The sequence below is a fragment of the Falco peregrinus genome, chromosome 8 (assembly GCF_023634155.1).
Source record: "Falco peregrinus isolate bFalPer1 chromosome 8, bFalPer1.pri, whole genome shotgun sequence".
In the NCBI taxonomy this organism is placed as follows: domain Eukaryota; kingdom Metazoa; phylum Chordata; class Aves; order Falconiformes; family Falconidae; genus Falco; species Falco peregrinus.
Window position 1 is genome coordinate 63,700,543 of NC_073728.1, and position 27,345 is coordinate 63,727,887.

Below are 27,345 nucleotides of genomic sequence, written 5' to 3' on the forward strand. Positions count from 1 at the left end.
GATGCTGTCAGGTCAGGCTGCCGGACGAGCGCAGGCAGCATGGGGAGGACATACTTTCCCTTGTCAGCCATTTCAAACACACTGCTCTGCTGACCCACGGGGCGCCCACCACCACAGACCTTCACTTGGGAAGAACAGCATCTATGGAAGATATACAAGAAAGGAGGAAGCATCCCTACAAGGGCGAGCAGGAGCAGCCAACTCACTTCTAAAGGAGAACTGAATACAAATGTACATTAGGGGATGCAGCTGCAGTTAGCTACAGCAGACAGATGCTGTGACAAGCTCTAGGATCCAGCTATGACTGTACCCTGAGGGCTGCCAGGAGCTTGATCTGCCTTTCCCAAGCAGCAGGGGGGCTGCATGGTGACCACAGCCCCTGGCAGGGTCAGGCAGTGCGGCACCAGCTCCAGCCACAAGCCCTTGGCTCAGGTGGAACGGGGCGAAGCCAGCGTGCCTCTGTGTGCAAAACGCTGTGCGGACACGCTCTGAAACACCGCTTTCTGCCCTTGTGCCAGCTTCATGTTCTTGACTTCAAGTTCCTTATGATTTACATCAGGGTAAATTATAGGTGATTGAAGCCAAGGAAAATTTCATTTCATTGCTTAAACATTTCCTGGAAGAAACAACAAACAGCTGCCGAGTGGGGATAAAGGAGTGCCAGGGTATCAGGCTGAGAGCACGCCAGCGCAGGGTCCCCACCCTGCCGTCCTGCCAGACACACCGTCTCCGGATGCTCCCCTGGAGAGATGGGTGGCTCCTGGAGTGGGAAATGCCAGGGCATTCCCCAGCGGGCAGTCCTGCAGGGTGCCGTCCCGGCACCAGAAGGGAAAGGCTGCAGCCTCGGCTCCTTGGATACAGTGGGACAGCCGGGGACCCCCCAGCCCCCACTGCCAGCCCCTGAACTGCTCCAACAGTGCTCAAAGCAAAGAAAAAACCTTTTCTCCAGAGGGTTGTGCATAGAGGAGACAGGTGATAGGACAAGTTTTATGACACAGGATAACGCTGCTGTCCCCATCTCATTCACTATATACCTGCCAGCATCGTTTTGCTGTGAGCGCAAGGAGGGCAGGTCTCTGCCATACGTACAGTCTGCCTTGTGCCAGACTCACAGAGCAGGAGCTACTCGCTAGGAAAGCAGAGGACAAGCAGCTGATGGGGCATCTTTCCAAACACAGCCGCTGCAGGTTGCCTTACTGTCCTCTTCTGCATGTACAGAAACGGGCACCAGCAAGAGAAGCCAAGCAGCCGGCTCACTGCTCCCGGGGCACAAAGTGAGGCTGTCCTCAGGGGACTTGTCTTTGGGTGTTGAGTACACAAGAAACATTTTAAGTAACTCGTATTTACAGTAACAGGCCAGTATCAACTCCCCAGCAGGGAATCTCCAGTAACAGCCACCCCTGCAAGGGACAAGCCAAGCAGATGCTGTAGAGGAGGGAATCCAAACAGTTAAGGTTTCCTGTTAAGCCCCACAGCTTTCTTTATGACTTTACCAGCAATCAGGATCTTAAAGAGAAAGCTTTTCTGCCGCAGGAGCCCAGGCAGCCCCTTTCCTCTCACCCTCTGGCCTCGCTCCAGCTTGTGGAGTTACTGAGTGATTAACAGGGGGGCTTCGCTCCCGTGGCAGGGCCAAGACTTCCTCCACAATGCCACCACTGACGTTAACACAAACCAGCTTTTTTCCTCCTGGGAACAGTGTCTGGGTTATGTGGAAGGTCAGGACTACCCTCTCACAGCCTCTTCCCCTATTTGTGCCAAGTGAGCTCTGGAGGCTGGAGCAAACATGGGGGCACCCCTCACCAAGGCTCTGGAGGAGGTTTTCAAGTTTGCACGAGCAAAAAAATTCACAGCAAACAATTAACCTCACCCGTTGTTGGGCTACAACATGGGCTCTGGCCCAGTCATCCCTTGGGCTAGATGTTGCACCCCAGTGCCAGCCCAGCATCCCGCAGCCACCTCTGCCCCTGCAAGAGTTCCTGACTGAGCAAACCCTCTGGGACCAGAACCAGCCTCTCCAAGAACAGCTGCAATGAGCACAGCAAATGGATCAGCATCCAGATGATGCTACTGTGCAATAGCCACCCAGGGGGTAATTTTGTCCTGAGCTTTTAGCATCTTTCCAGAAATCTCCACATCTGGTAAGATATCGACTACATGGGTGCAACATTAGGATGCACTGAGACAGAGTGCTGATTTCTCCCTTCTCCACATCAGGCTGTGAAAAGCAGCTTGCCAAACACACATTTACTAGCAAGCTGCAAAAAGTAGGAGAGCTCAGTGAGGGAGCTATTCATTTACCGATGAATTAGCTATTTGTGCAAAAGCATTTCAGCAAGTCCCACTTAAAACAGCCTGCTCCCAGAAAAACAGCCTGTTGCACCAAAAGTAGCTTCCCAGTTTACCATGGTTGTGGTTACACTGAGATCTTGAGAATGACTCCCTCGACACCAGCCTGTGAGCGGTGTTTTGCATCCACCTGTGCAGCAAACCTGAAAGTGGAAAGCTGGGAAGATGCTTGTGGGAACAGCAAAGCAGCAGCAGCACTGCCATGGGGGGATGTCCGGCCACAGCCACGTGCTTCTGCCCTGCTCGGCTGCGGGTGCTGCCTGGGGAGCACCAGGGCCAGGCCCTTCTGTACATCTGTAGGGGTACAGGGCATCCACGGGCATCTGGAGTTTGTAGCAATGTCAAAATGATTGTGAAAGTCAGGGTCACAATAAAAAGAATGAGTGTTTGAAGACAGATGCTGTTACAGTACAGGAATAAAAGTACTTCTGTTATAATCACAGAGTCACAGCAGGACCAGGGCGGCAAGGGGCCGCTGGAGCTCACCCCGTCCCCCCTGCTGCAGCAGCTCTCCTAGAGCAGGACCCACCACGTCCAGGCGGGTTTGAATGTCTCCAGAGAAGGAGACCCCCCCGCCTCGCTGGGCAGCCTGTGCCAGGGCTCCGTCACCCGCAGGGCAGGGAAGTTCTTCCTCACGTGGAGCTGGAACTTCTCGTGGTGCGGTTTGTGCCTGTTGCCCCTTGTCCTGTCGCTGGGCGCCACTGGAAGGGGCCTGGCCCTGTCCTGCTGGCACTCGCCCTGAAGATATTTGGAGACATGGATAAGGTCCCCTCTCAGCCTTCTCCTCTCCAAGCTGAACCAGCCCGGCTCTCTCAGCCCTTCCTCATCAGGGAGATGCTCCAGTCCCCCCCTCATCTTTGTATCATAATACAGATCATGAAGAAAGCGTGGTCACACCTTTACTGACTTTACAGCCCTTTCACATGTATCAGGTGTGATTTACATCAGTACCCAGATTTTGAAAAATGCTCTGGAGACATCAACAGCGTGGTTTTCATCTGTTGAAAAGATACAATGCTTCAATACGGAATTAAAAATTATTTATAATTGCTAGGAGGTATTTGGTTTGAACAAAGTGATGGGCATAGTGTTCCTTGGGTTTGCATGGAGTATATGCCCCTTATTGGGGGTTGGCAGGGACACCGTGGGCCATCGAGCACCACGAGCAGGGTGCTATTGGCAGCATCTGCCTGCAGTGAGGTAGAACATACTGCAGCAGTCAAAGTTACACAAGACCTATGGGGAAACTGCTTAAATTGCACTCATTCCATCCGCTCCCAGGGGAAAAATCAGAACATTTACCTCAATCAGATGCTCATGGTACATTTCTGATCACTTGTGCCACATTCTGCTGCCTTCTCCTAATGCCCTGCTCAAGCCGTTATTTCCCACCAACCTGAAGTTTTTGTTGCACAGAGGATCCTATCCCTGGCACAGATGGCAGAATCCTTCATTTGTAACCACATCAGCTGGACTAAATAAATAAGCATGACTGGAAGACAGAAATTCACTTTTCCTCTGCTCAAGGGAAGCTGTTGGCCCATTTCCATGGTGAACTTACAAATTCCTGCAATCATGAAGTCTGCAAGGATTTTTAGATCCCTTGTGATTAAATAAAGCCATACGTAAGTACTTTCTTGTACCCCAGAGCGCACTGCGAGCAGATGCTGCCACCACCTCCGCCTCGGGAGCAGCAGCAGGATGCTCTCCACACCCCTTCTCCAGCAGTTTTGCCCCATTTCTGTTACCTGCAGTGAACCCACCGCCCTGCTGCAGTGCATGCTCCCTGTAAGCCACTGGCCCTGGGCGCAAGAGCAAGCAGAGCACAGCACCCATGCACGGGGCACCTGGAAACACTGGCATTTCCACTTAGTCCAAACAGGACTTCACATTAGCACTGGATTTCTAAAGTATTCCCATGGCAGAGAAAAGGGAACAAATACACAAGGGGGGGACAGAAGAAAGCGGTTTGGGGAGAGGAGGTAGTGCTGGTTAGCTGGGAGGAGGGATCGCTGCCCGAGCTAGCCGGCACGCCTGAACCTCCCCCACCCAGGGCTGGGGTGAAGAGGGCTTCTGCAGCCGGGCTTTGGGTAGCCAGCAGGGACATTGGGCTTTAAATCACCCACCAGCCTTTGTTAACAGGGGACAATGCTTATTTATTTTTCCGGTTACAAATAGCGCTATTGTGCGATTCTGTTTTATCTTTTCCTGCTGGAAGTGATTCTGTAACTCCAGCTCAGTCAATGGAGTTCCAGTGACATAAACCAGTGTGGGAAGAGCCTCAAAGTACTGGTGTATCCATAATGCAATTAAAATTTTACCCATTCTGTGTGGTCGTGCAGTCACATCCTTCCTACCATTACATCAGCGCCTGGGCGCCTGCTTGGGAAGGAGAGCTCCTTTTGAGATGCCTTTATCTTCCTGCCCACCATGAATTCACGGCGGGGTAGGGAAGAGGCAGTTGATTCATTTTACATTGGAAACCGGGCAAAGCATCTAATTACAATCTCTATACTCAAGCAAAATAATAATAATTTTAAAAAAGCTATTTACATTTGACTTTATAGTACTAAACCAAAATCAAATGAGCAGTTTTTCAGGCTGTCTAAGAGAATTAACAGTTTGCAGTGGAGCACTACAAAACGCAGCCAGTGGGCACATGATGGCTCGGAGCCCGCAGACCCACAGCTTCTCCCCGTGTGAGCTGCAGCGAGGGGAACATGCCTGTCAGCCACCGCAGATCCGTGTCCTTGGCTACGGCACCGGCTGCTCACTCATTTCACCAAGGAAACAGAATTTACAGGATCTAAAACATCTCAATCCAGAGAGAGAGATTTAGAGGGATTTCACTCAAGTGAAACAGTATGAGCTTGTTGAACTCCTAAAGCTGTGTTTTCCCACATTCAGCTCCGCAGACCCCAGACTCTGAGATCTGTAGAACCGGGGTCAGTGACAGAAGATTTGCACGAGGAAGCACCTGGCAACACTTGGCCCATTCTCCCCTGCCGAAGAAAAGCAGGCTGGCAGTACTCCGCACACACGGGGCAGGTGACACTGGGATACAAATCATCTCATGCTCATGTCACTACGTGAGTCTCCATTTACGTAGGGTAACGGAACATCCAAATTCACAGGGACACATAAAACCAGCAGGTATTAGTCAGACTGCATCACTGGAAACCTAATTAAATGAAAGCTGTTGCAGTGATTAACGTGTTTCTAAAACCATGTGCGCAGAGGCTGCTGTAACCAGGCAGGCAGGGGGCATCTGGGGATTTTGTGTATTGCTTGCAGAATACGATTCTTTTTTTACTTTCTCTAACTTGGCCAGGGTGGCAGCTTCTTGGGAGACCACAGGCTATGAATTCCTAATCACTGTTTTAATTAAAACGGGAGGTGACACCAGGCCAGTCTCTGCCATGCATCTCTGTGCATTTTGCTTCTACAGGCACGAAGACAAGGAGCTGGATGGACCTTCAGTTCCCACCCCAAGGCCCGTCTGGGCTCAGCCGAGGAGGCGGGACACCAGCCACCCCGCAGCAGAGGGGTCGCACGCTCGCAGAGACGGAGATGGAGAAGATTTTATGAGAACAAATGATCTAATGAGATCTCCAACCGCAAACCCTGAAGTCCAGCTTTTGTCATGCTTCAGCCCCAAACGCAATACCCAGTGTATTCCAAACCTGCAGATTTTTTTTTCTCTTTTGTTTTAATTAAAGATGACAAAATTTGGGAAGCTGAGGGTACTTGGCCACCTTTCCGTTTTCAGCTGGGTTTTTAATAGTTTTACACGTAGTGTTTATGGAAGTGGTAATGCCACACTTTACAGCATGTAACAGTTAATAACAGGGAGGAAATGCCGTTATACTTCGTGATCATTACAGACAGCTACTGAAAACCTTACAGAAGGACTACGCCGCTGTGACACCAGATGCCAGACAACTGGCAAGCCTTACAAACTGCTTGAGAAAGAGTAAAGGGGACGATAAAGGGGAAAATACGAGCACCAAAAGTATCTGAAACTATGAAAGAATCCATGTGCAGAAGTCCAGTAAACAGCCCTGAAACGAAGCAGAAGATCAAGCGATACTTCGCTCACATACTTCTGCAAGACTCCTAACTGCTTCTGTCCGACATGTGCTGTTGTGGTATAAACCCACTGCCACAACAGCGACGCAAAATCCACCACTGCTCGGTGCAGCCCCCCACGAGCGGCTCAGGCACCAGCAACCCCACAGCCCTGACCCATCTTGCACAGAGATGTGTATGCAGGGACCCGCTGTACTCTGCAAGGATTAATCAGCTGTAATTACTTGGGATTCAGCAATTATTGGGGTTATTGGCTGAATCAAGGCTAATATTATTCAATTTTTTTTTTAAACTTTACTCGCCTTTGCTCCTATAAAGTGTCAGGTTTCACTATAGCCCCTTTCCCCATTTCATGCCTCTCACCTTTGGTCAGACCACTGAAGCAAACTCCCATGGCTTCCATGTGATGTATCACTGCTTTGATTTTTGGGACAGTAAATTTCCATCAAAATTGCGTTTTCCATTTAAAAAAAATGCCCCCCACCCACGAAGACAGACCAAAACAAACTCTTGCAGGTGCTTAATTTTACCCACTGCGAGCAAAATAATTGACTCCCAAGCACATCATCTAAGCCCAATTACCGTGTTTTACTTAGATTACGCAATTCTTTACAGGGTCAAATAATAATTGTATATTTAATTTCAGAGTCAAAGCAAAGGCATTAGTTCTCATTGACTATGGTTCCCCTAGAACTCAGTGAAACATAAAGGGGAAGGAGAAAGAGAGAGAGAGAAAAGGAGAAAGAGAGAGAGAGAAAAGGAGAAAGAGAGAGAGAGAAAAGGAGAAAGAGAGAGAGAGAAAAGGAGAAAGAGAGAGAGAGAAAAGGAGAAAGAGAGAGAGAGAAAAGGAGAAAGAGAGAGAGAGAAAAGGAGAAAGAGAGAGAGAGAAAAGGAGAAAGAGAGAGAGAGAAAAGGAGAAAGAGAGAGAGAGAAAAGGAGAAAGAGAGAGAGAGAAAAGGAGAAAGAGAGAGAGAGAAAAGGAGAAAGAGAGAGAGAGAAAAGGAGAAAGAGAGAGAGAGAAAAGGAGAAAGAGAGAGAGAGAAAAGGAGAAAGAGAGAGAGAGAAAAGGAGAAAGAGAGAGAGAGAAAAGGAGAAAGAGAGAGAGAGAAAAGGAGAAAGAGAGAGAGAGAAAAGGAGAAAGAGAGAGAGAGAAAAGGAGAAAGAGAGAGAGAGAAAAGGAGAAAGAGAGAGAGAGAAAAGGAAGACTTTAGAGATAAAATTGCTTTTTTTTTTATTAGTATGCCAGGACTCAGACGCCATAAGGTGTGAGAGGGAATGGATGCAGAATACAGATTTGCTCTTGGACATCTATTTGCATGGATGGTGAACAAGGGAGGAACAGCACATGATGTCTGCGAGCCTGTGGCACCTCTCCAGGGAGCAGAGACTGGAGAAGCACCAGTAAGCAAGAAATTTAATAAAAGCCGTTTATAACTTTTATATTTTGTTTTTGCTAATGAAAAACCTCCCTCTCCCTTTCCTTTGGGAATCAGACCCGTCCAATCTGTTAAATTGGCCTCTTGCCAACAAGACTATTAAAGAACGAGGTTTCAATGGTACATAAGCCTCTTTAGCTTGAATTGCTTTCGTGCTGGCAGAGCCGGCCGGGGGCTCAGTGCACCCCGACCTGGGTGCCTGTGGCATGGGAAGCAGACGTGGGACCACAGCAGTGCATCAGGGACTGTCCCCGTGCCACTGCCTCCCCACTCACCCCCCAGTGCTCTCCCTCTCCGGTCAGCAAGGCAGTTATCTGCCACGGAAAAAGGCTTTACGTCCGGGTCAAGCCTCTCTGATCTGCTGGAGAGGAATAAGGCAAATAGAATTCACAGCAAGCAAGCTGGCGCTGCTTTCGCGTGACCTCTGGTCACCGCACAGAGCAGCGAGAGGACAGGGATGAATGAAAGGGACTGGTTCAGCACATGCGGGGGTTGTGGTATAAACTTGGCCCAATGACGTAAGCTGGATTTATTTTATTTGATTTATTTTTATTTTTTTTAGGAGGCAGGCACCTCCTAAAAAACTGCACCACTAGTTTCAGTCTGGGTGCAGAAAAATTTTCTCAGAGGAAAGGCTGCCAAAGAATTTGGTACCATTATATACACACTTATACATACACACAAAATTATCTATCTGTATATGTGGATGTATATGCTTGTGTGTGCAGATATATATAAAATATACACATATAAAAAATTTCCCCTGCTCTGGGTGACTATGATTAACACTTGTGCCAGTAATATTGTTGCAGAGGCATCTTGAGCTCGTGAAAAAATTCCTCACCAAGTACCTCTTGCATGAACAGCATGACGACAGCACCACGTTCCACTGTGGCTCCCGGGGACCGAGCTGGTGGCAGATCCCAGCGCTGGGTGCAGGGGACCCCACTGACCCACCAGCCTTCTCGCCACCCAGCACCAAAGGCAGGGTGCAAATGAAGGATGAGAATCTCTGAGCAACCCAGAGGAGCAGCACTGGCCTCTGCTCCCTCCTGCTCCGCACCGCCGAGAAATGCATTTGCAAGACTCAAGGTCTTTGCAAGCATCTGCTAAAAAGGGAAAAATGCTAACAAGGAGCTCAATGTCCTGAAAGTCCAGTTTTACAGAAAGAGCTCAGTAAACACACATAGAGGTATTTAAAGTAGCTAAAATACCTACAGCATACCAGTCCCTTGCACAGAGAAATTATTCAATAAATAATTCAGCTGCTGTGTGGAGATCTTACTTCATATATTTGGGATGTTTCAGAGAACAAAATCCACCACCCAGCTGACTTGAAATGCCCTGTGCTGGGAGCCACGTCACCAGCTCGTCCTCATCATTCAGCATCGGGTCCACCTATCCAGCTGTTGATGCCAAACCTCCCAGGAAAGCTTTGTCCTCCAGTCACACACCTCCTCACCACACTCAGGCACCACTCACAGATGTGAGCCAACCTAAAAATACCTCTCACACCCCCGAGCAGACTGGCACAGTGGTACTCTGAAGCCACCATGACTCACGCGTACAGGAAAGCTGAGAGTGGGATTCTGGTCCAAATCTGCCATTCGTCAGGATAACAAAGCCTCAAGAAGCCCGCGCAAGTATTTTAAGTTTCCTACCAGAAGGGAAAAACTCCACAGCTCTGAGCTCTGTTGTCTCAAGTCTCCAATTGCCTAAGGCCTGGTGAACGAAAAAGCTCCTCTAACTGCTGAAAAGTCCTTAAAATGTTACCCAGCACCAGCACGTGTTGTTCCAGAGTCACGAGGTTTTAGTGACCAGGCTAAAATCCTCAGCCTGTGGTTGTAGAGGATGAAGTTCAGATGGCAAAACCCACCTGGGATATTTTTGCACCCACCATCCCCCTCATCTCACCCTTCTTGTGCCAGCGTGGCTGCTGCATGCTCACCCCGAGCTGGCTCAGGGAATTCCTCCAAGCTGAAACAAAACCCAGCCCGAAGAAAAAGCAAACCCCCAAAGCAGTGTGGTTTTTTGTGTCTTCGGTCTTTTGCCTGCAGCGCTATCAGGGCTGCTGTGCCAAAACCAGCTCAGCAGCTGCAAAGTTTCATCTGGGGAAGCCACAGCCTGATCCTGCCCGCATCCTGCCCACTGCCCTGGCTCTGCTCACAGGCGGCATGGCCCTGGGAGCAACCCGTGGAGGTGACTAAAGCAGGAAAGAATTTGCCCCTCAGCCTTATGGCAGAGTTTACAGGTGCCAGCGAATCCTGTTCGTGTTTGTGCAGGCACAATTACAGCAGGGCTGTTCTGTCCCTGCATCCCTGCCAAGGCTTGGGTTCAGTTCTGGAAGATGCTTGCAGAGCATCTGCAAAGCTCCCCCCACCTTTATGATTATCTGTGATCACTTGTAAATCTCAGTTCTTGTGAGGAAGGGGCTGTGTTTTTTGGTGAGGGTTTTGTGGGGTTTGGTTGGGGTGGGTTTTTTTTAGGGTGGGGTTTTTTTTGAGTGACATTGACGGTTGACTGTCCCATATACTATATGGTTCTTGAATGCCACATGACAGACAATGAACAAACAGCTTAAATAATTGCATAAAAATAGTTATCTAGGGCAGAGTACAAAGAGAAGCACTGAATGGAGTGAGAAAAGGCAGCTGCACCCATGGCACACTGTTTTGCAGAGTGGAAAGAAAAAGGTGCTCCGTGAAGAGCTCGATGGCTTGTTGCCAGGCAAAGTTCTGACATTTGTCTTCAAATATTGGTCGGATTTAAACAAACCTCCCTGTCTGTAGAGACCATGGCCCAAGTAAGAATCCCAGTAACCTTAAGTTTTTGCAGCAGCATCAGTGCTGGTCAATGCAGAGGTGCAGGGACCCACCAGCCCAATGTGGCAGGGAAGGAAAGGGAGGTCCAACCACAGCACCCAGCAGGCTGGGGAAGTTCAATTCCAGCCTTTGCTAATTCCCATTTCATTGTTCTAGTTTCTTTTTCTTCCCCCGCCCCCACCTCCTTTCTTTCATGACAAGCACACCTTCCATTGCTCAGCAGAGGCTGCAATTTACAGTAGCGCTGCACCCGCGCTCCCAACCCACAGGCTACCCCCAGCTCTTAGGGGTCACTTTTTGCACCCCTGCAGGCTGCCCTTCAACACACCCAGGTGGGATGTAACCTGCTCTGCAGGGCTCGTTCTCAGTCTCCCTACCTCAACACAGCAGAGCCAGGTCTTGTGTGACCATCACAGTCTCCAAAGCCGCTAGCCCAGGGCTGGGTGGAGGAAAAGAGATTTTGGGTGAAATTTCCCACTCTTGCATGCCCAGGCAGGGAAGAAGCAGGTACACGAGCATGCATTGCCCTGGCTAGTGTGGGCTGGCTCTGCTCTGTCCCCACAACAGGTCACTGCCAGGCAAACAGGCAGGTCCCAACACTGCCACTTCCCAGCCCGGCTCAGCTCTCCATGACCCTTCACATGCTGCCCTTGGCCGTGTCTGCATGCTCAGTACGTGTGAGACCAGTCACAGTGACATGGGGAGGGCTGAAGGGACACCAGAAGGCAGGAGCTGGCCCCTGGCTGCTCTCCCACTGTGTACACACACTGTGCCAGGCTGGGTTCCTGCTTGCTGTTTGCACAGTGGGATGGGGCGACCCAAACCCACCCCGCTGCTGGAGTGGGGCCATGGGGCTCCCCGCCCCCAGCCGCTGCTCCCCTCTGCCTTATGCCCACCCTGGGGTGCATGGTGTTGGCCTGAGCAGGCAACTGAGCTGGCACAAACCTAACTGTCCCTCAGAAGTAACAGGAAAAAATGCTTGGTTGCCATACTGTCACCACAGGTGGGGGCTTGGTTGGAATCATAAGCACTGGTGCCGGGATGGAGCCAGAAGGAGGTGTGCAGGGAGGGCAGCTGGAGAGTCTGCTGGCACCACGGCTCAGGGTGGCCTCATTTAACGCCAGAATGGCAGCGCACAGTGGCAGGGACCACCCTGTGCTTCACCTGGCCACAGCTGGTGGGAGCAGGGCAGCTCCCCAGCCCACCAAACCCCCACCTCCTGCCATACTGGGAGCACACTGCTGCCAAGGCCACGTGGGCTCTGGTGCCCCACAATGTGCCCTGGCTGGACAGCACAGTGAGCCCTGCTGGGCAAGGAGCCCTCCTGCCTCCCCACTCCCACCCTGTCTTTCCCAGGCACCAGCACAACTATCTGTGCAGCAGCCCAGATCACAAATATCTGTGATCCAGCTGCAAACCTTTCTGGGTTTATTGCTGCTGTTTCTTTTTGCAGCAGTACCAGAATAAAGTGGTTTCTGAATAACACTCTGAGCATCTCGCACGGCTGTTGCTTTACGTTCAGGCAAGTATGGCAGCCCTGGGAATGCATCATCCACAGTGATGCACAAACCTAAACAAGCTCATAAGAGAAGACCTTCCATAATGCTTACGAGACAACGCACTGGCATGCTCAGAGCTAGTCCTGCAGAGGACAGGAAAGAACAGGAACGTTTTGTACACCACTTCCCAGCCATGCATTAGCCTGCATTCACTGACAGCTCAGACTGGACTGAAACTCTTACTTGGTCAAATTTCAATTTTGTGGTGCCTTCTGCAATATCAACAGTTACGTAGGAAGCATTTGCAGCAGGGCCAAGTGGCCCAAACTGCAGCTGGCATTGCTTCCAGCCATGAAGATCCTGGACATCAGGGCTGTTACTGTCCACAGGACGCTGCCCATGCCATGTCACACTGCAGATTTTCATCTGCCACTACAGAAGACAGACTGAGAGCTGCTAGCTTGTAATATATAATAGCTAAGCACTATATTTATCATAAGGAGCAATTCTCTTTAAACCAATATTACAGCTTGAAGAGCTCCCAGACCTACTGATCTGCCACCGCAGTAAAAGCAGAGCATGGAATAACAAGCAGACTAAAAGGCCTTCTGCTAGTCATGTGTCACACGCGTGCGCATAAAGGCAGTGTTATGACTGTCACACAGAATCTGAAACTAGAAAATGACATTGAAAATGGGAGCTTAAAAATAAAAGTAACAGTAGTGTCATGATCTAACTATAATAAATACAGTTGTATCCCTCACTTACAGTAAGCAGTCTATAATTAGACCAGGTTAATTACCAATCAAGTGGCCTGCAAGTTGTAGTGCTTTTCTGAAGGACCCTGTTGTCGCAGTTGGGAAGGAGCAAGGGGACCCTAACGGTGTAAGCACAGCCAGAGCGAGCAGGGCTGTGCCCGGACCCTGCACGCATGTAACGTGCTGCCTGAATCAGGCCCAGGCTTTATCCCAAAATAAACCAGCAGCTGAGGGCAGGTTCAAAAGTTCCTCAAGGCTTAATTGGCAACCTTGCAGAGCAACAAGGGACAAGAAAATAAGGGTTAGGAAAGAAGGAGGTCATGTGCCAAAAGACCTGAAGGCAAGGCAGCGGGATGGCCAGCTGAGGCAGGAGAAGCGCGGTGCGGCAGCCTGGCCCGCTGCACAGACCTGCCGGCTCCTGCCATGCCCTCTGCCTGCCCGGGCCCTGCGCCAGCACCCGCGGTCACCACTGAAACACGGTGCCTGTAAACAGCCAGAGCTTCTCAAAATAATCTTTGCATATTTTCTGTGCATGAGAATACCACCATGTGTTTAAAGGAACATAACTTTACATTTCACTTTTGCATGCAAAGCCAGTAAAAACAAACCTATCGCTGCAGAAACAGCCTCTGCATCAGGGACCGCTCTCACCGTGCCGGAAAACAGCAAATAACCACGTTTGTCGGTGCAGATTTCCCAAGGAGGCCCCACAGCTGCACACAACCACCTCGGCAGTGGTACCCGACAGCCATGCTGACCTGCCATGCTGTGTACACTGCCAGCAACAACCATGAACCCTCCACAAGCCTCTTGGAAACCCCTGAAGGCACCTTTTTGGCATCCCCAACCCAACCTGTCCCCATCACACCCAAGGATGGGATGCACCAGGGGTGGGGCACACACCAATGCAACACAGCAAGCAAGAAACCACATTCGACATCCAGAGTGGGTATTTCATGCCTACAGTGCACATGCCTAAAAATAAAAGGCACTACTGTGCCTAAAACCAGGGTTACACCCCACCAGCGTTCATACCCCACACACCAGTTTTTCCCCACGTGGATAGAGCACGCACATGGTTACGTGTTTGAGGGAGGTGTGAATCCACAGTGTTTGGTTGGGAACCACATCACACCGCACATTTAACACTTGTAAACTGCCACTGCAGTGTAGCTTTGGCAAAGGCACCTGCCAGTCACCAGCATGTGGAGATCCCATGGACAGTGATGTCCATCCCGAAGAGCCTACCTCATGTCTGGGTGGTTGAAACTCGATATATAAAAAGCCTGGAAACTGGCAGGGTGCCAACCACAGCTACATGAGTTTGCCAGTCCCCACAGAGCTCCCGGTATGGGAAACAAGCCCTGATGTGCAGGGGCCGAGAGTTTGGGGGAATAAAGCCCAAAATGGCAGAGCCCCCCCAGGGCAGCCCCAGAAACCAGGTTCCATCTCTGCAGCTCCATCTCCGCAGCCAGGTGAACTGTCCCTGACAGGTGGCCAGAGCGTGGCAGAGGTGCCAGCCCCGTGAGCCCCCGGTGAGCCCCCAGAGGGTCCCCAAGCCCCAGGCTGGAGCTCCACCAGCCCTCAGGACTGGCTGCCTGCGGGGCCGCTGCCCCCAGCGCTGTGACCCCCGGCCCGACCCAGGCTGCAGCCTCTCCCCCCCACCCTGAGGCTGTTAGAAACACCTGAAACAAAAGCACACTGCAAACCACCCCCCGTGCTGTTTCACCCCGCCAGCTCCCCCCGCACTGCCACACCAGCGCACGCAGCCCTCCCCGTGGCAGCGGTACCCGTGGGTCCCTCTACCCGAAGGGATCCCCCGCACCCCGCCTTTTTTGTTGTTTTTGGTGAGGTTTTTTGGTTTTATGGGTTTCTTTGATATTTTTTCCCCGCCAGCATCCCGGAGCCCAGCTGCCGCTGAGCCTGCGGCTGCACCGGCGTGGGCGAAGCCCTCCGGGGTCCCGCCACGCCAAGCAGCTCATCAGCAAGAGCACCCGAATAAACAAATAATAATAAAAATAATATCCACGGACTTACCAGCTCCAGGGAAGCGGGTTTCCCCTCCTCTCCCCTTACAGGCAGTCAGCTCATGGCTGGGTCTCAGGCTGGCGTTCCATGGACTTGTTTAAGAACTGCTGACTCCAGGACGTCCCACCCCCTTCCCATCTGCAAACTGCTGAAAGAAGTTAAGCTTGGCTAATATCAGCTTAGGCTGTATTAGCGCAGCAGCAGCAGTGCCCCGGTGTAACCCTTGAGGCACTGGAGACTCCGCATCCCAGCCCTGGGAGCCTGGGCTAACCCTCACCCCCTCTGCTCTGAACGTTGCACGGGGTTGGCACATCGCTTTATGGTACTGGAGGGTTTAGGGCTCTGAACAGCCTCGAGGAGAAGGTTTTGGATGTAACACTGCAAAGCCTTCCTGCAAATGCTCCATTTAAAATGAAAGGCAGAAACGGGTTTTGGTTTTTTTTCTTCTGGGAAAAGTCATCATAAAATCAAGTTTCTGACGCTGAGAAAGCCTATGTCACCAGTCCTAGTATGCTGAAGTAGAAACTTCATAGCTTGAGTAGAAAGAATGTAAATCATCTGAATCAATAAAATAGTAAGGGAATAACTATTGACAACATCATCCTTATATTGTCACATGTATTAAAAGCAAAGAAAAAACAAACCTGGCATTTCAGCCCAAACCAGGTTTTGTTACTTTACGCTGATAATAACAAAACAAAAACTCTGCAATTCATTTGAGGTGGTAAAATTATTAATGTTTAAGATTTTGAGAGGTCAGGCTGAAGCATTTCTCCTAACTAAAAGAACATTCCTTTCAACTGAAAACTGATAGCCTCTGCTTGCTTCCAACGCCCCACTCCTGAGCAGATAACAGCTCAGAAGTTAGCTCAGCTAACCACCAGCAGCCCTCCCCTCCCCATAGTGCCACAGTATTTTCTGTTTGATTCCTTTCCTTCTTAGAATTATGGCAGTTAGGGAGGCACTCGAGGAGTCCATCCCTCCCAGGGGTGGATACCTGGCTTTGTTAACATTGAAAATATTGTTTTCCTCACCTCTTATCTTTTTTTTTTTTCCCCAAAAACCATATGTAGGCTGGATCTCCACAATCACTTGGCAGAGAAAAAGGGAGAGATGCTCTCTCATGATTATCACAGTTAATAAAGTTTCTATCTGACCTGTCCTAAATTGTACTCACAATATTGTGCACTTGAAGCGCATAATGGAGAATTCTCAAAGAACACTTAACACTCATGAATGAAGAGAATATTTAATGAGTTTTCAGGCAAGCTTGTCAAACATCACTAGTTTGGCTCACATGTGGGTATTCTGCAATCAGGCTGAATTAAAAAAATTGCTAGGGTAGGCAGAGGGTCCTGGCCTAAACGGTCTGCAGGTGTAAATCAGCATCACAGTGCTGACTTAATGGGACCTCAGCAATATTCACCAGCTCAGATTCTTCCCCCTTTGTTCCTTATGAGCCGCAGCTTGATGTAGTCAGGAAAATATTTCAGGTGTGTGAGCAGCCCCAGCTGGCTGGGTGCTTTGGTGCCTGTAGCCCACAGATACAACACACTTGTGTTCCTGATGGAGTGCTCCCAAAGGGATGTGGGAACACTGATTTTAAATAAATATTGGATTAAACCCAAGTGAATGTGCTGCATTTATTTATAAGAGCTCTTCTTTCAAGCTCCTGTTGGTAAGAGATGCCTTTGCCCATCTCTGTGGAGCTCACAGTGGGCAATATACCCTCCATGTAGGAGGAGGGCTTCAGTAAAAAAGTCTTTCAGGACAGCTTCAGACCTTTCTACCTCTTCAGTAAATACCCTGAGCAGTTCTCTTTCTTTTGTCTTGCTTTTATTGCACATACACGCAGCATAAGGTCTCGCTTGCTGGAACAACCATAGGAGAAATACAAGTGAGAACAAAGGGAGGAAACTGGATTTAGGCTTCCTGCCTTCAGGGAAGATGGGGGTAAGCACGCTCTAAGTAATACACCGAATAAAAGCTTCCCCAGTGCCCCAGCATTTTCTGCCAGGTGACTTGCAGAGCAGAGTAATCGGGAGAGCATTTTATGGGAAGACAACCACCTTTTTTGGAGGTGCAGCCAAGGGAAAGCATGCAGTTCACCATAAACAGGGCTTTGCTCTGAGAGCCTTTGGCAGCAGAACGCAGCGGGCAGCTCGAGTACGTGTTTAGATCCTCCTGCAGATGTATTAGCTGTGCTCTGCAGAACGTGGGGCTGACCGCAGAGGTGCTGAGCACCCAGGCGCCCGCCAAGGCAAGAGGAGCCACCAAGCCCTTTGTGCTTCAAACCAGGACTCAGGCTGGCCCTCACCGCAGTGTGTTAAGTAGCAGGGACGTTTATATGTTGCACATACAAAGGAAGTAAGACTTCACCTTTTGTGCCGATTATTGCTCAGTCTAAAGCCCAGTGAGATCCAACTACCAGTAAAATCAATGGAAAGACTTCAAAGGACTTTTATGGGATTTGGCTGAGACCTCACCTGTCCAGGAAAACAAAAAAAGTTACATCAGTAAATTATAGTTCTATTAATGCTCACAGTCAAACACAACGTGAGAGTACTGTAAGAGAAAGTAACCTGTTGAGTTTCTCTATGCTTTTAGGCTTTATCAAAATTAATGAGAAATACATATTAAGGTTGAAATTTAAACAGCGATGCTTATAGCCAGGAGGATGTAGAGCCATCAGAGCAGCTAAGCAAGGCTGTACCACCAGGAAACCATGCCGAGCTCAGAGCCAGCCTGTGGGCTCCTGGGCTTTCATCACTCCACAGCCCAGAGACCCACAAAGCACTTCAAAATTCTGAGGACAAAGCACTGAAGACTGTTGCTTCATCTTTCAGGACGTTCCCTTAACCCAGGGAAATAGCTTCAGTTACACAACAGAAATCTGCCAACAGTATCTCTACGTTCCTTAAGGCTCATCCATGGAAAATCCTGCCACGACTGGAAATAAAAAACAGCTACTAGTTGAAATAATGTAAGTCATGTAAAAGATGAGGGAACTTTACTCCCCTGTGTTTCTTTTCAGTAGTCTCTTTTTCCTTTCTATGTCTTTCGGTCAGATATTATGCTTATACTGACTATACAGCGTGCATTTTTGACCACTTACACAGAGCAGCAGGAAGGAAGCATGCTGTATGAACAGAGCAGAGAATTAATTCAATAATTAAGGACACTAATATGAGGCTACCAGGGAAGTGTTTCTGCCTCCTCTCCCTCTAGCTCTCATTTCCTTACACTGCAGGGATGCCAGTGGATGGCAAAGAAACAAAAATAAACCCATGATGATGATTTTATTGCTTATGCATCTCTTTCCAGCTGTCAGCTTCAAAACAGTTTACAGCCACCCAGAAGCACGGTCTTAATTTCGCAGCACTCAGCAAGGTGCAGGGGCCACATCCTGGCCCAGTCCAAGGGGCTCCCTGCTGCATCCGGGCATGTCCACAGGGCTGGCACGCACCAGCCAGAGACCCCAGACCAGCCCCAGGATCCCCAGCAGTGAGGGCCTGGCACTGCACTGGAAAATCAGGGAAAAGGGGCAATTGGCATCATGTCCGGGAAGGTTTTTGAGAAATGTGTAATTGGGCTGTGATTTGAGATGTCCTTAAATACTCGAAGTGAAATACTTCACCAAAACTTTCTTTTTTCCTGACAGTAATAACAAGTGGTTACATTGGTGGAATGTTTTTAAATGCTTGGTTTATGTTTCAGGGGCTTTGCTATTGCTTTAGGGCTTTTTTTAATTTTGTTAACTAAAGCAGCAATTAGGTTATTTGTATTTTTGTTTCTAGCCAGTTCCGCTTTCTGATCCCGCACCCTGCAGCACACTGCACGTTTCTATGCCTGACTCTGCTGTAACTCACTTTTGCTTTCCTTTTATCACAGCTGTTTTAAATTCCTTTCCTTGTGAAGACATTTCTGCCCACGCCAAATTTTGCAAACTCTGCCGAAGTCTGTCTTCGGCCACACATAAGGGGATTTGCAATTCACAAGTATACAACACCTTTCTGCTGCCTCCTTGCTGTCAGGCTTTCCCCCACCTGCAGCCCCCTTCAAAAGCAGCCTTTAACCCCCCCTCTGTGGGTATTTTTAGATGTGTCTAAGACACTGGAGCAAGGTTTCAAAGAGTTAAGGTGGGGAGAGGCTCTCAGACAGCCCATTCTTCAGTCTCAGTGACCCAGAGCTTTTGCCTTTTCAAACTTATTTCACTAAATAAAGTGAATAGAGGATATGCAAATGCCTTTTCCCAAAGGAAACACAGCCCTGAATTGTTGTTGGCAGGTCAGAGCATCACACCACCCTCGGCAGCCTCTCAGCTGCGGGGATTTGCCTGGCCAGGGAGAGGCTGCACAAAAAACCCTTTTCAGGCAAAATAAACCCGGGGCTGGGGCGGTCTGCAGGGGCAGAGGGAGGGGGGCACTGTGCATCACTCCCCCAGCAGCCCCAGGGCCCCAGCTGGTCCATGACAGAGCATCTCCCTTGTGTGGAAAGGCCAAGAGAGCTGGGCTGGTTTAGCCTGGAGAGGACCTTATCCATGTCTCCAAATATCTTCAGGGCGAGTGCCAGCAGGATGGGGCCAGGCCCCTTCCAGTGGCACCCAGCGACAGGACAAGGGGCAACGGGCACAAACCGCACCACGAGAAGTTCCAGCTCCACGTGAGGAAGAACTTCCCTGCCCTGCGGGTGACAGAGCCCTGGCACAGGCTGCCCAGCGAGGCGGGGGGGTCTCCTTCTCTGGAGACATTCAAACCCGCCTGGACGTGGTGGGTCCTGCTCTAGGAGAGCTGCTGCAGCGGGGGGGACGGGGTGAGCTCCAGTGGCCCCTTGCCGCCCTGGCCTTGCTGTGACTCTGTGAGGCTTCACACTCCCTACGGCAGCACACGCGGGGTGTGCCAGGGAGCCCCACAGCAAACACGGTACTGTGGGACCCAATCTCTCCTCAAAGTGGGCATCAGGGCACTGGTACGACTTGGGGAACCTTTTGCAAGCAGGCTGCTCACAAGCTGCTCTCAGCTGGGGTGTTCGAAGGGATTATTTGAACATTTTGCAGAAAACATAATTCTGAACTAGGTCACCTGGAGATGTGTTTTACCTAAAACAGTATTGGAGACACCAAGTAAAATACATTTTACATTCCAAGAGGGATTCTAATATAATTGTCTCTTCCTCCACCATTGGAAACAATCTTGAAACAAGCTCTAGTGTTCTTTCCACTTTTTACATGGAAATACTGTTCTCTGCAGAGATTTGCATCATTCACATCTTTCAAAATTTCAGTGCAAGTTTGCCTTAGATCACTTCTAATTCATTTAAATCAACAGCAGAATGATTTACTCTTTCTAGATACCTTTTCAAAGGGAAAAAAAAAAGCAAATTAAATCAATTTTGCAATCTCAGTACTGGTTCCTGCGCCAGCCAGCTCATACTTGCCCTTGGAGGGAAAAAAAATAAAAATCCCAGCTTAGCAAACACCTCCTGCTTTCCCCGGCTGTGGCTTTCAGCTGGTGCCATCTAGCAGTGACCGGGACACCCCGGCCATCACAGCAATGTCTACATTGCTTGTTGAGCTGATTTTAGGGATTTGGCAGCCCTGGAAAAGGAGTTGCTCATCACTCTGAAGGCAGAGGGGAACATGGCTCGGACCCTCACCATGCAGAGACATTTGCAGGTCCTTCCCTGAGGAGGCTGTTCCTGAGGCTCCGTCTCTCCCCAAGCACCATCATCAGCTCACGCAGGTCTGTGCAGCCCGGGGGCTGCTCTAGCTTGTGCACGGGGGCAACTCAGTGTCTTGATGGCTGGTGGGAGAAGGAAAGGTCACCTTAGCCACTTTTCTTTTTGGCCATGAACAAACGCAGTGGGTTGGCTTGCCTAGCCCAGGAAAGTAGAGCTCTGCAGCTCTCCACTCAACAGATCGCACAGCAGCCCAAAGAGAGCCATGGTGCCCTCTGTGCCCAGCCACGTGCTGCCTATGCTCCCCACAGCAGGAAAAACCCATCCTTTCCAAAGGCAGAAGGTACCAGGCTGAAGAGGACCTGGCAGGATGAGGGCAGAGCTGCCACATGGGCAACAGCCCCAGCAAGGAGGCAGGGCTGCGGTCGGGCAGGAAACACCGGGGGAAAACAAATGGCTGGGCTGAGACATCACGTTGGCATCTGAACAAGCAGGATCTGGGTTAGCCATAAGAAAATCCGAGCTGAAACTTGGAAGGTTTTGAAGCAAAAGTTTCTAGAGCAGCTTTCCAAAAATGAAAGTGGATTCACAGCATGGAGGGTCACGCCTCTGTGGAAGGGCCAGCCGAGGTGGGACCCCACACCAGGTCCCTGCCAGCCCCGCACTCCTGCTTCTGGACCCAAGGATGCACCTCAGAAACAAAAACTGTGGTCAGGCTGATAGCCTGAAAGTGGCTATCCTTCATCTGTGGTCAAAGCACAACCCCAGTGGTCCAGATGGAGCATCCAGGTGTTTGTTCCCAGGTGTGGGACTGGTGCTCCCCTCCTTCCTACCATCACCAAAACCCTCTGCAGCAAGCACAGTGAACACTTGTCTGAGTTTGGCCACTAGAAGATGGGCTTGTGCAGGTAACCGCCTCTGCCACAGGCAAGTGTGGCTAAAAGGCCCTTTGCTGGTGTTATTTTTCAGAATCACCCAGGCTCTGATCACTTGTGCAGGGTCCTGCTCAGACAAGGATCGCTGCTCCCTGGGCCAGCGACACACTTTACCTCAGTGAGCAAAGCCACCTAACACAACCCAGCTACCTCTGGGGCATCAGCCTCACCAAAGCCAACTCATCCAACACTGATTTTGCAGCATTACTGTGCAGTAACGAAGTGGAAACTCTTCACCTTGGGTTTTCTGAGATTGCATCTACACCACAGCAGCCACATCTTTGAGCAAATGGAAATGTGAGCTGCAGTCTTGCAACACCACAGCTCACAGGTCTAAATATAAAGAGTTTTCCTCCCTTAATTGGGGGTTTCCTAATGAGATGGTGATTTCCACTGAATGATACCTTTTTTCTTTTGACAAGTGACACTTTTTTTCCTGTGGCGCAAAAGAAAATCACTTGGACAAGGTGGCTGGATTTATCTTCTTTCAACATTTTCGAATGGTACACCACACAGCCCGGAAGACAGAAAAGCACCTTGCGTGGGTAACGGGAGCTTCCGCGACAGCAAGTGGAATACCTGGGCTTTGTGGAAGAATCATCGCAGGGTCTCGCCAAAGCCTACTGTGAACTCAGCCCCCACCAAGCAGGGGTCGTGCTTTTAGTCACACTTCTCCAAAGCATCTGCTATACCTTGTAGCTACATTACTGCCTGTAAAAGCCCAGGCAGTAAGTAAGGAATGTGCAAAGCAGGGCTACAGCCAGGAACACGGGGCCCAGCTCCGGGGTCCTGTGGGCTGAACTACCCCTACGGCTTTGAAACTCTTTCCTAACTAAAAATCCCTGCTCATCTCAGTGCCTTACTCTTTCTCACCACCAGCCTCCAAGTTTTCCATAGCACGGTCTACAGCAAAATGGTACAATAATTTTATCTATATAGAGAGCATAAGAAAGCAGCAGAATCAGGCAAAGCGTCTATCCCCCTCCTGCCCTCAGCCTCACCTTCCTCCCCACCAGCCTCGGGTCACCTTGGAGGTTCCATGACAATGTTTACAGTACAAGGAGGACTTGACACAGTAAATGACTTGTCACCAGCAAGCGCTGATAGCACGCTATAGCGATCAATCCGAGTCCAGCAAAACATTTGCCCGTATCACGCTGTACGGTATCAACACTAAGTTCTTTGGAGTCTTTAAGAAAGGATTTGCAAAGACTGAATCAGCATGTCTGGGAAGAAAGCCCCTGGAGAGCCAGTGGCTCACAGCAAACTACAGGAAAGTGTAGAAAGGAGCATGAGGGCTCCCACTGGGGCTTCATGGATTTTACAGATATATTTCAAGCATACTTACCCGTGTTTTAAAGCTACATGCTCTCTGATACACTTTACCCCACCGCATTGGGCTGGTTGCCAGCATAAGAGGGTCCCTGGGTTCACAAGCTCTGCAAGCCCTCCTGTCCGGAGGGAGAGGAGAGAGGCTGGAGCTGTTTGGACACCGATCCCTTCTCCAGAGGGGACAAGGCCAGACAGCTGCAGGAACGAAGCACTGCAGGAGCTGCCTGTGCTGCTGGCACCCGCAGCCCTGCAAGGATGGCAGCAGGGACAGATGGGCCCCCGGTGCCAAGGACCCGCAGGGCTTTGGCTTCACACGGTAGCACAAGAGACATAAATAGCAGTGATGGAAGAAACTCATTACTTGCATTGATCCATCACCAAAGCAAGCAAGCAGAGCACGTAAAAATAATAAAAAAAGTGTATTAATAGTTGTTGTTTTCCTGTTAATTTCTGATCAGAACGAGGGTGATTAAGTCGATCATTTTGTTTGAGTCTATATGAAGAAATAATCAAGCAAAGCCAAGAAAAAAGCCACAGGAGACGAGCTGCCCTGGACGCCTGTGCATCCATCACAGGGCAAATGCCTGTGTCACGTCACGTACCATCGCTTCTGGTCTCACCCAGACTTGCCTCTAGTTAGCTACAAGTTATTCAGGTGCTGGTCACAACTGTGCAGTGATGAAGAAATAAGATGCTGGTATTTCTCTCAAAGAACTATCAGAAATGTAATAACAAGGAAAGGTTTAAACCCTGTGGTACTCTGCAGTGTTTGGTGATGTCAGAACAATGGCAATGGCACTTATACCCTTCCTGATGTAACTGTGTATTTCTGTGGATAACTGGCTAGCTGAAAAGGGTCACATAGACATAGTCCAGCTGGCTGGACAAAAATGCACATCGCTCTCAGCTTATCTGAAGTAAAGCAAAAATACACTGTCTTTGGCTGTCCTTGTTACACAGTAACAGGAAGATTTCGGTGGGAAAAGAATGTTGCAGGTGGGAACAGATAACTACAGAAGAGAAACTAGGGGCGGGCTTGGTATTTAGGCAACTAACCAATAATGAGCTTAACTTTTGTAATATGTATGAGCTAATTATAACAAGGCATAAAAGGTGACTGTAAGGTACAATAAAAGAAGTCTGCTGATCACTCATATTGAGTGACTGTGTCTTCCCTCCGTCGCAACATATTTCTTTGTTGCTGGCTTGCTCTCAAGTCAGCTTTCCTATTTCTGTGGATATTACCATCTGCCTTCAAAGCTTTTCTTCTCTTTTTGTTACTTGAATATATTTGTAATATCCATAGTAGCATGGAGACAAGAATCAAGTAAATGTCTATATTAGTCCAGAGCAGCGAAGAAAAATTGCTATGTGCTGTCTTTCCCTGCAAGCAAGCAGTGAAATCCAAATACATTTACTCTTTCATTTTGATGGTATCTAGCAACCGTTCAAATGGAGCAGTAAGAGGGATGGAGAATAAAAGCAACTAAACATACCTCATCAAATAACACAGGCTTTGCCCCTTGTGCAGCAGCCAGCACACTCCATGGACTGGGCTGAGCAGCCTTGGGCATCCGCTCTGTTCCATACACAAAGCACAGCAGGAAGCATTTCTCATCCAGAGACCTGAATTTCAGGGCATCATCAAGGACTCCCATGTCACAGCCAAGAGCTGCGTTCAGAAGTGCGACTGTAGAAGTCTGTTGTGGCACCAGATGAACCTCTTGCTTCCTTTGCAAGCATACACTGAGAAATATTTGGAGATGTGCCGGTGCCGACAGGGAGAAGAGACACCGTGATGGCAAAACTCCCTTCTGCCTCCACACGTGGGTGCGGGCACCTGCCAGGGCCTCCAGCACCCATGAGGAGAGCAAACCCTCCTCTTCCTCACTGAAGGCAGGACTGACAGGGTGGGGGGGGTCAGTTTAGGGCTGCAGTCACATGAAGTAAGGGGGGAAGAGAGCAGAGTCGTCTCTGGGATTTCCTACTTAAGGGGAGAGGAGCAAGGGGTAATGTGTAACCTCGTACTGCTTCAACCAACCCAGCCCAACATGCAAATCCGTGGAGGAATTTTACTATACCATTCTGTGCATCCATCAGATCATCCAAGTCTAGACATTGGGAAATAATTAGCTTTGTCTTTCTCTGACTTCTACCATTATTTCATTGAGGTGAACATTATAGCTCTCAACTAGTCAAAACCTTTGTGTAAAGGCACCAGAAATGAATTTAAAATAAATAAGAGTGCTGCACTGGGCTGTAACAGCCAAGGGGCCCCTTGCTCAGTAAATCAGCACAGCCACTGTGACTCCTTTGCAGCATGGGGTGGTACCTGAGGGATGGGGCCACCAGAAAACTGAGACCCTGTGCAAAAGCAGTGACTGCAGACACAGAGCTGAGCCAGTGCCACGCTGCTGGGTCAGGCAGGGCCCTCACCTCTCCCAGTGGGATCCATCTCCCACAGGTGACCTGTGTTGCCATACATCTTGGCTGCTGCTAAAGGCAATAACAGCATAGCTGTCTTCCAAGGGCACTGGTTCTGTAGAGAAAAACATTAGGCTAAAGTCCTGTCCACACTTATAAAAAGAGCACAGCAGGAAAAGGAGGCCATGAGTCAGAGCCGCACCTGGACGGACACATGTGTTGGGATGGCTGGACACACACGGGGATGTGTTTGGGCACAGCAGGATAAACACCGAGACGGGAGGCACAGGGATCAATACCGTAGGGTGGACATGAAGGTCTGGGAGCAGGAGCTTGCACAGAAGAGCTGTTCCCAGCAGACCCGGTCCTCCTCCCATTGTCATAAACAAGCCTGGCGCATCCAGTAAGGCAGCTCGGAGCAGTCCCTGGGGCCTTGGGGCCCAAACCGCTGTAACAAACACTCGCCTGCAGCCTCTGAGCCAAGTCCTGCTTTCTGATTCACCCATGTAATTCCCTCCAGGCCATATTTGCACTGCATGAGTTTTGCTACAGTTCAAAAGCAGCTGATTTAAGCTGCTGATATAAGCAACTGTAAGGCCACTAACTTTAATGGGAGCCACCAGGATATTTTCAGAGACCAAATTCAGGCCAGTGATATTAAGGTTCCCTTTTTCCCCCCCCCCAGTGTGAAACAACCCTTTTCATAATCAAAAATAGCAAGTAGATATGAACATATATAATCATGATGTTTTCTGTTCTTAGCACTCCCCCTCCCCCAGAATATTTACCTAAGGATACAAAGATGCTGTCTTTTAAAATCATTTCCCCCTTTGTATTCATTTCCCTTGGAAGCTTGCCTGCCTAGAGGAAAGCTGTTGGACAGATACAGGGGGAAATAGCACAGACACTGAACGTTACCTTTCCTTAGGACAGGGACTTCACACAGATTCAAAGGATTCAATTTTGAATTGGTGTGGCAGATCATTTCAAGCTGAACCTTCAGATGCCTTACAGATAGCCTCTGATTTCAGGCTTGCACGTATTTTCTAACCCAGACACACTTCGAATCACTACCGCCTGCCCAAGACAATGGGATTCACCATCACTAACGCACAAGCACACACCCCTGCCATGGAGAAAGCACCCTTCCAAATGCACCCGAGATGGACCAAGCGAACGAAATGGCAGGATGATTTGGGAGAAGGGATGTAACGCGTTCCAGCTCAGCACGCCGCACCGTGCTGCACAGCATCTCACAGCATCCCAGCGCGCTGCACAGCATCTCACAGCACCTCAACATCTCAGCGCGCCGGCTGGCCGGGCGCACCATGCGGCAGCATCTCCCATTTCCATCTTGGCCAGGAGGTGCGCGCTCCCGCCTGCCTTTTCCCTACAAAGCGCCTGAAATCCCCTTTGCCTCGGAGCAGCGGGGGCGAGCGGGGAGCGGGGGCGCAGAGCAGCACTCCCAGGGGCTTCCAAGGAGGGGGGGGCGGCATTCCCGGGAGCGAGGAGCCGGAGCAGGGCAAATCCCGGAGGCCGAGGGGTTTCGGGGGGAGCACTCACCCAGCAGCAGCCAGCCAGAGCCCGCGGAACCCAGGAGCGGGGCGAGCATCCCTGCGGCGCGGCCCGCTCCGCTCCGCGCACTGCGGCGCGCTCACTGCGCACCGGGGCGGCCCGGCCCGCCGCGCCCCGCCGGGCCCCGCACGCTCCCCGCCGCTCCCCCGGCATAGGGCGGTATTTTTAGCAGCCCTCCTCCTCCTCTCCCCATCCTGCCGAGCCTTCCAGCTCCGTCTTAAAAGGGGCGATGCTGCTCGCTGGTGTGCGGGTGCTCGTCAGGCGAGAGCATCCCTTCCCCCGCGGCGGGGGAGAGCGGGGAGGGGAGGGAGGGGAAGGGGAGAAACTTCATCCGTAATGACTGTTATACTCGCCTTTGGCCGATGAGATTGCCTCTGGACGGTGACCTGCACAGGAGCAGTCCTAAACCCCCCTGACCGCCAGAG

At 50.1% G+C, this 27,345-nt stretch overlaps 1 protein-coding gene across 5 annotated transcripts in view; it reads right to left on the minus strand.

The window, feature by feature from the left end:
* The window catches only part of ACSL6 (acyl-CoA synthetase long chain family member 6), a 60,557-nt gene extending 33,497 nt beyond the window's left edge, over positions 1 to 27,060 (minus strand). For 3 of the 5 annotated variants that reach the window (XM_055812121.1, XM_055812119.1, XM_055812120.1), the window contains exon 1: positions 26,909 to 27,059. In XM_055812121.1, the coding sequence (XP_055668096.1) occupies positions 26,909 to 26,957 (49 nt within the window). In that variant the 5' untranslated portion in view covers positions 26,958 to 27,059. Of the gene's footprint in view, positions 1 to 14,987; positions 15,434 to 26,908 lie in introns of those variants that run through there. The other 2 variants (XM_055812118.1, XM_005242765.3) reach the window with 2 other exon arrangements.
* Between the last annotated feature and the right edge of the window lie 285 nt (positions 27,061 to 27,345).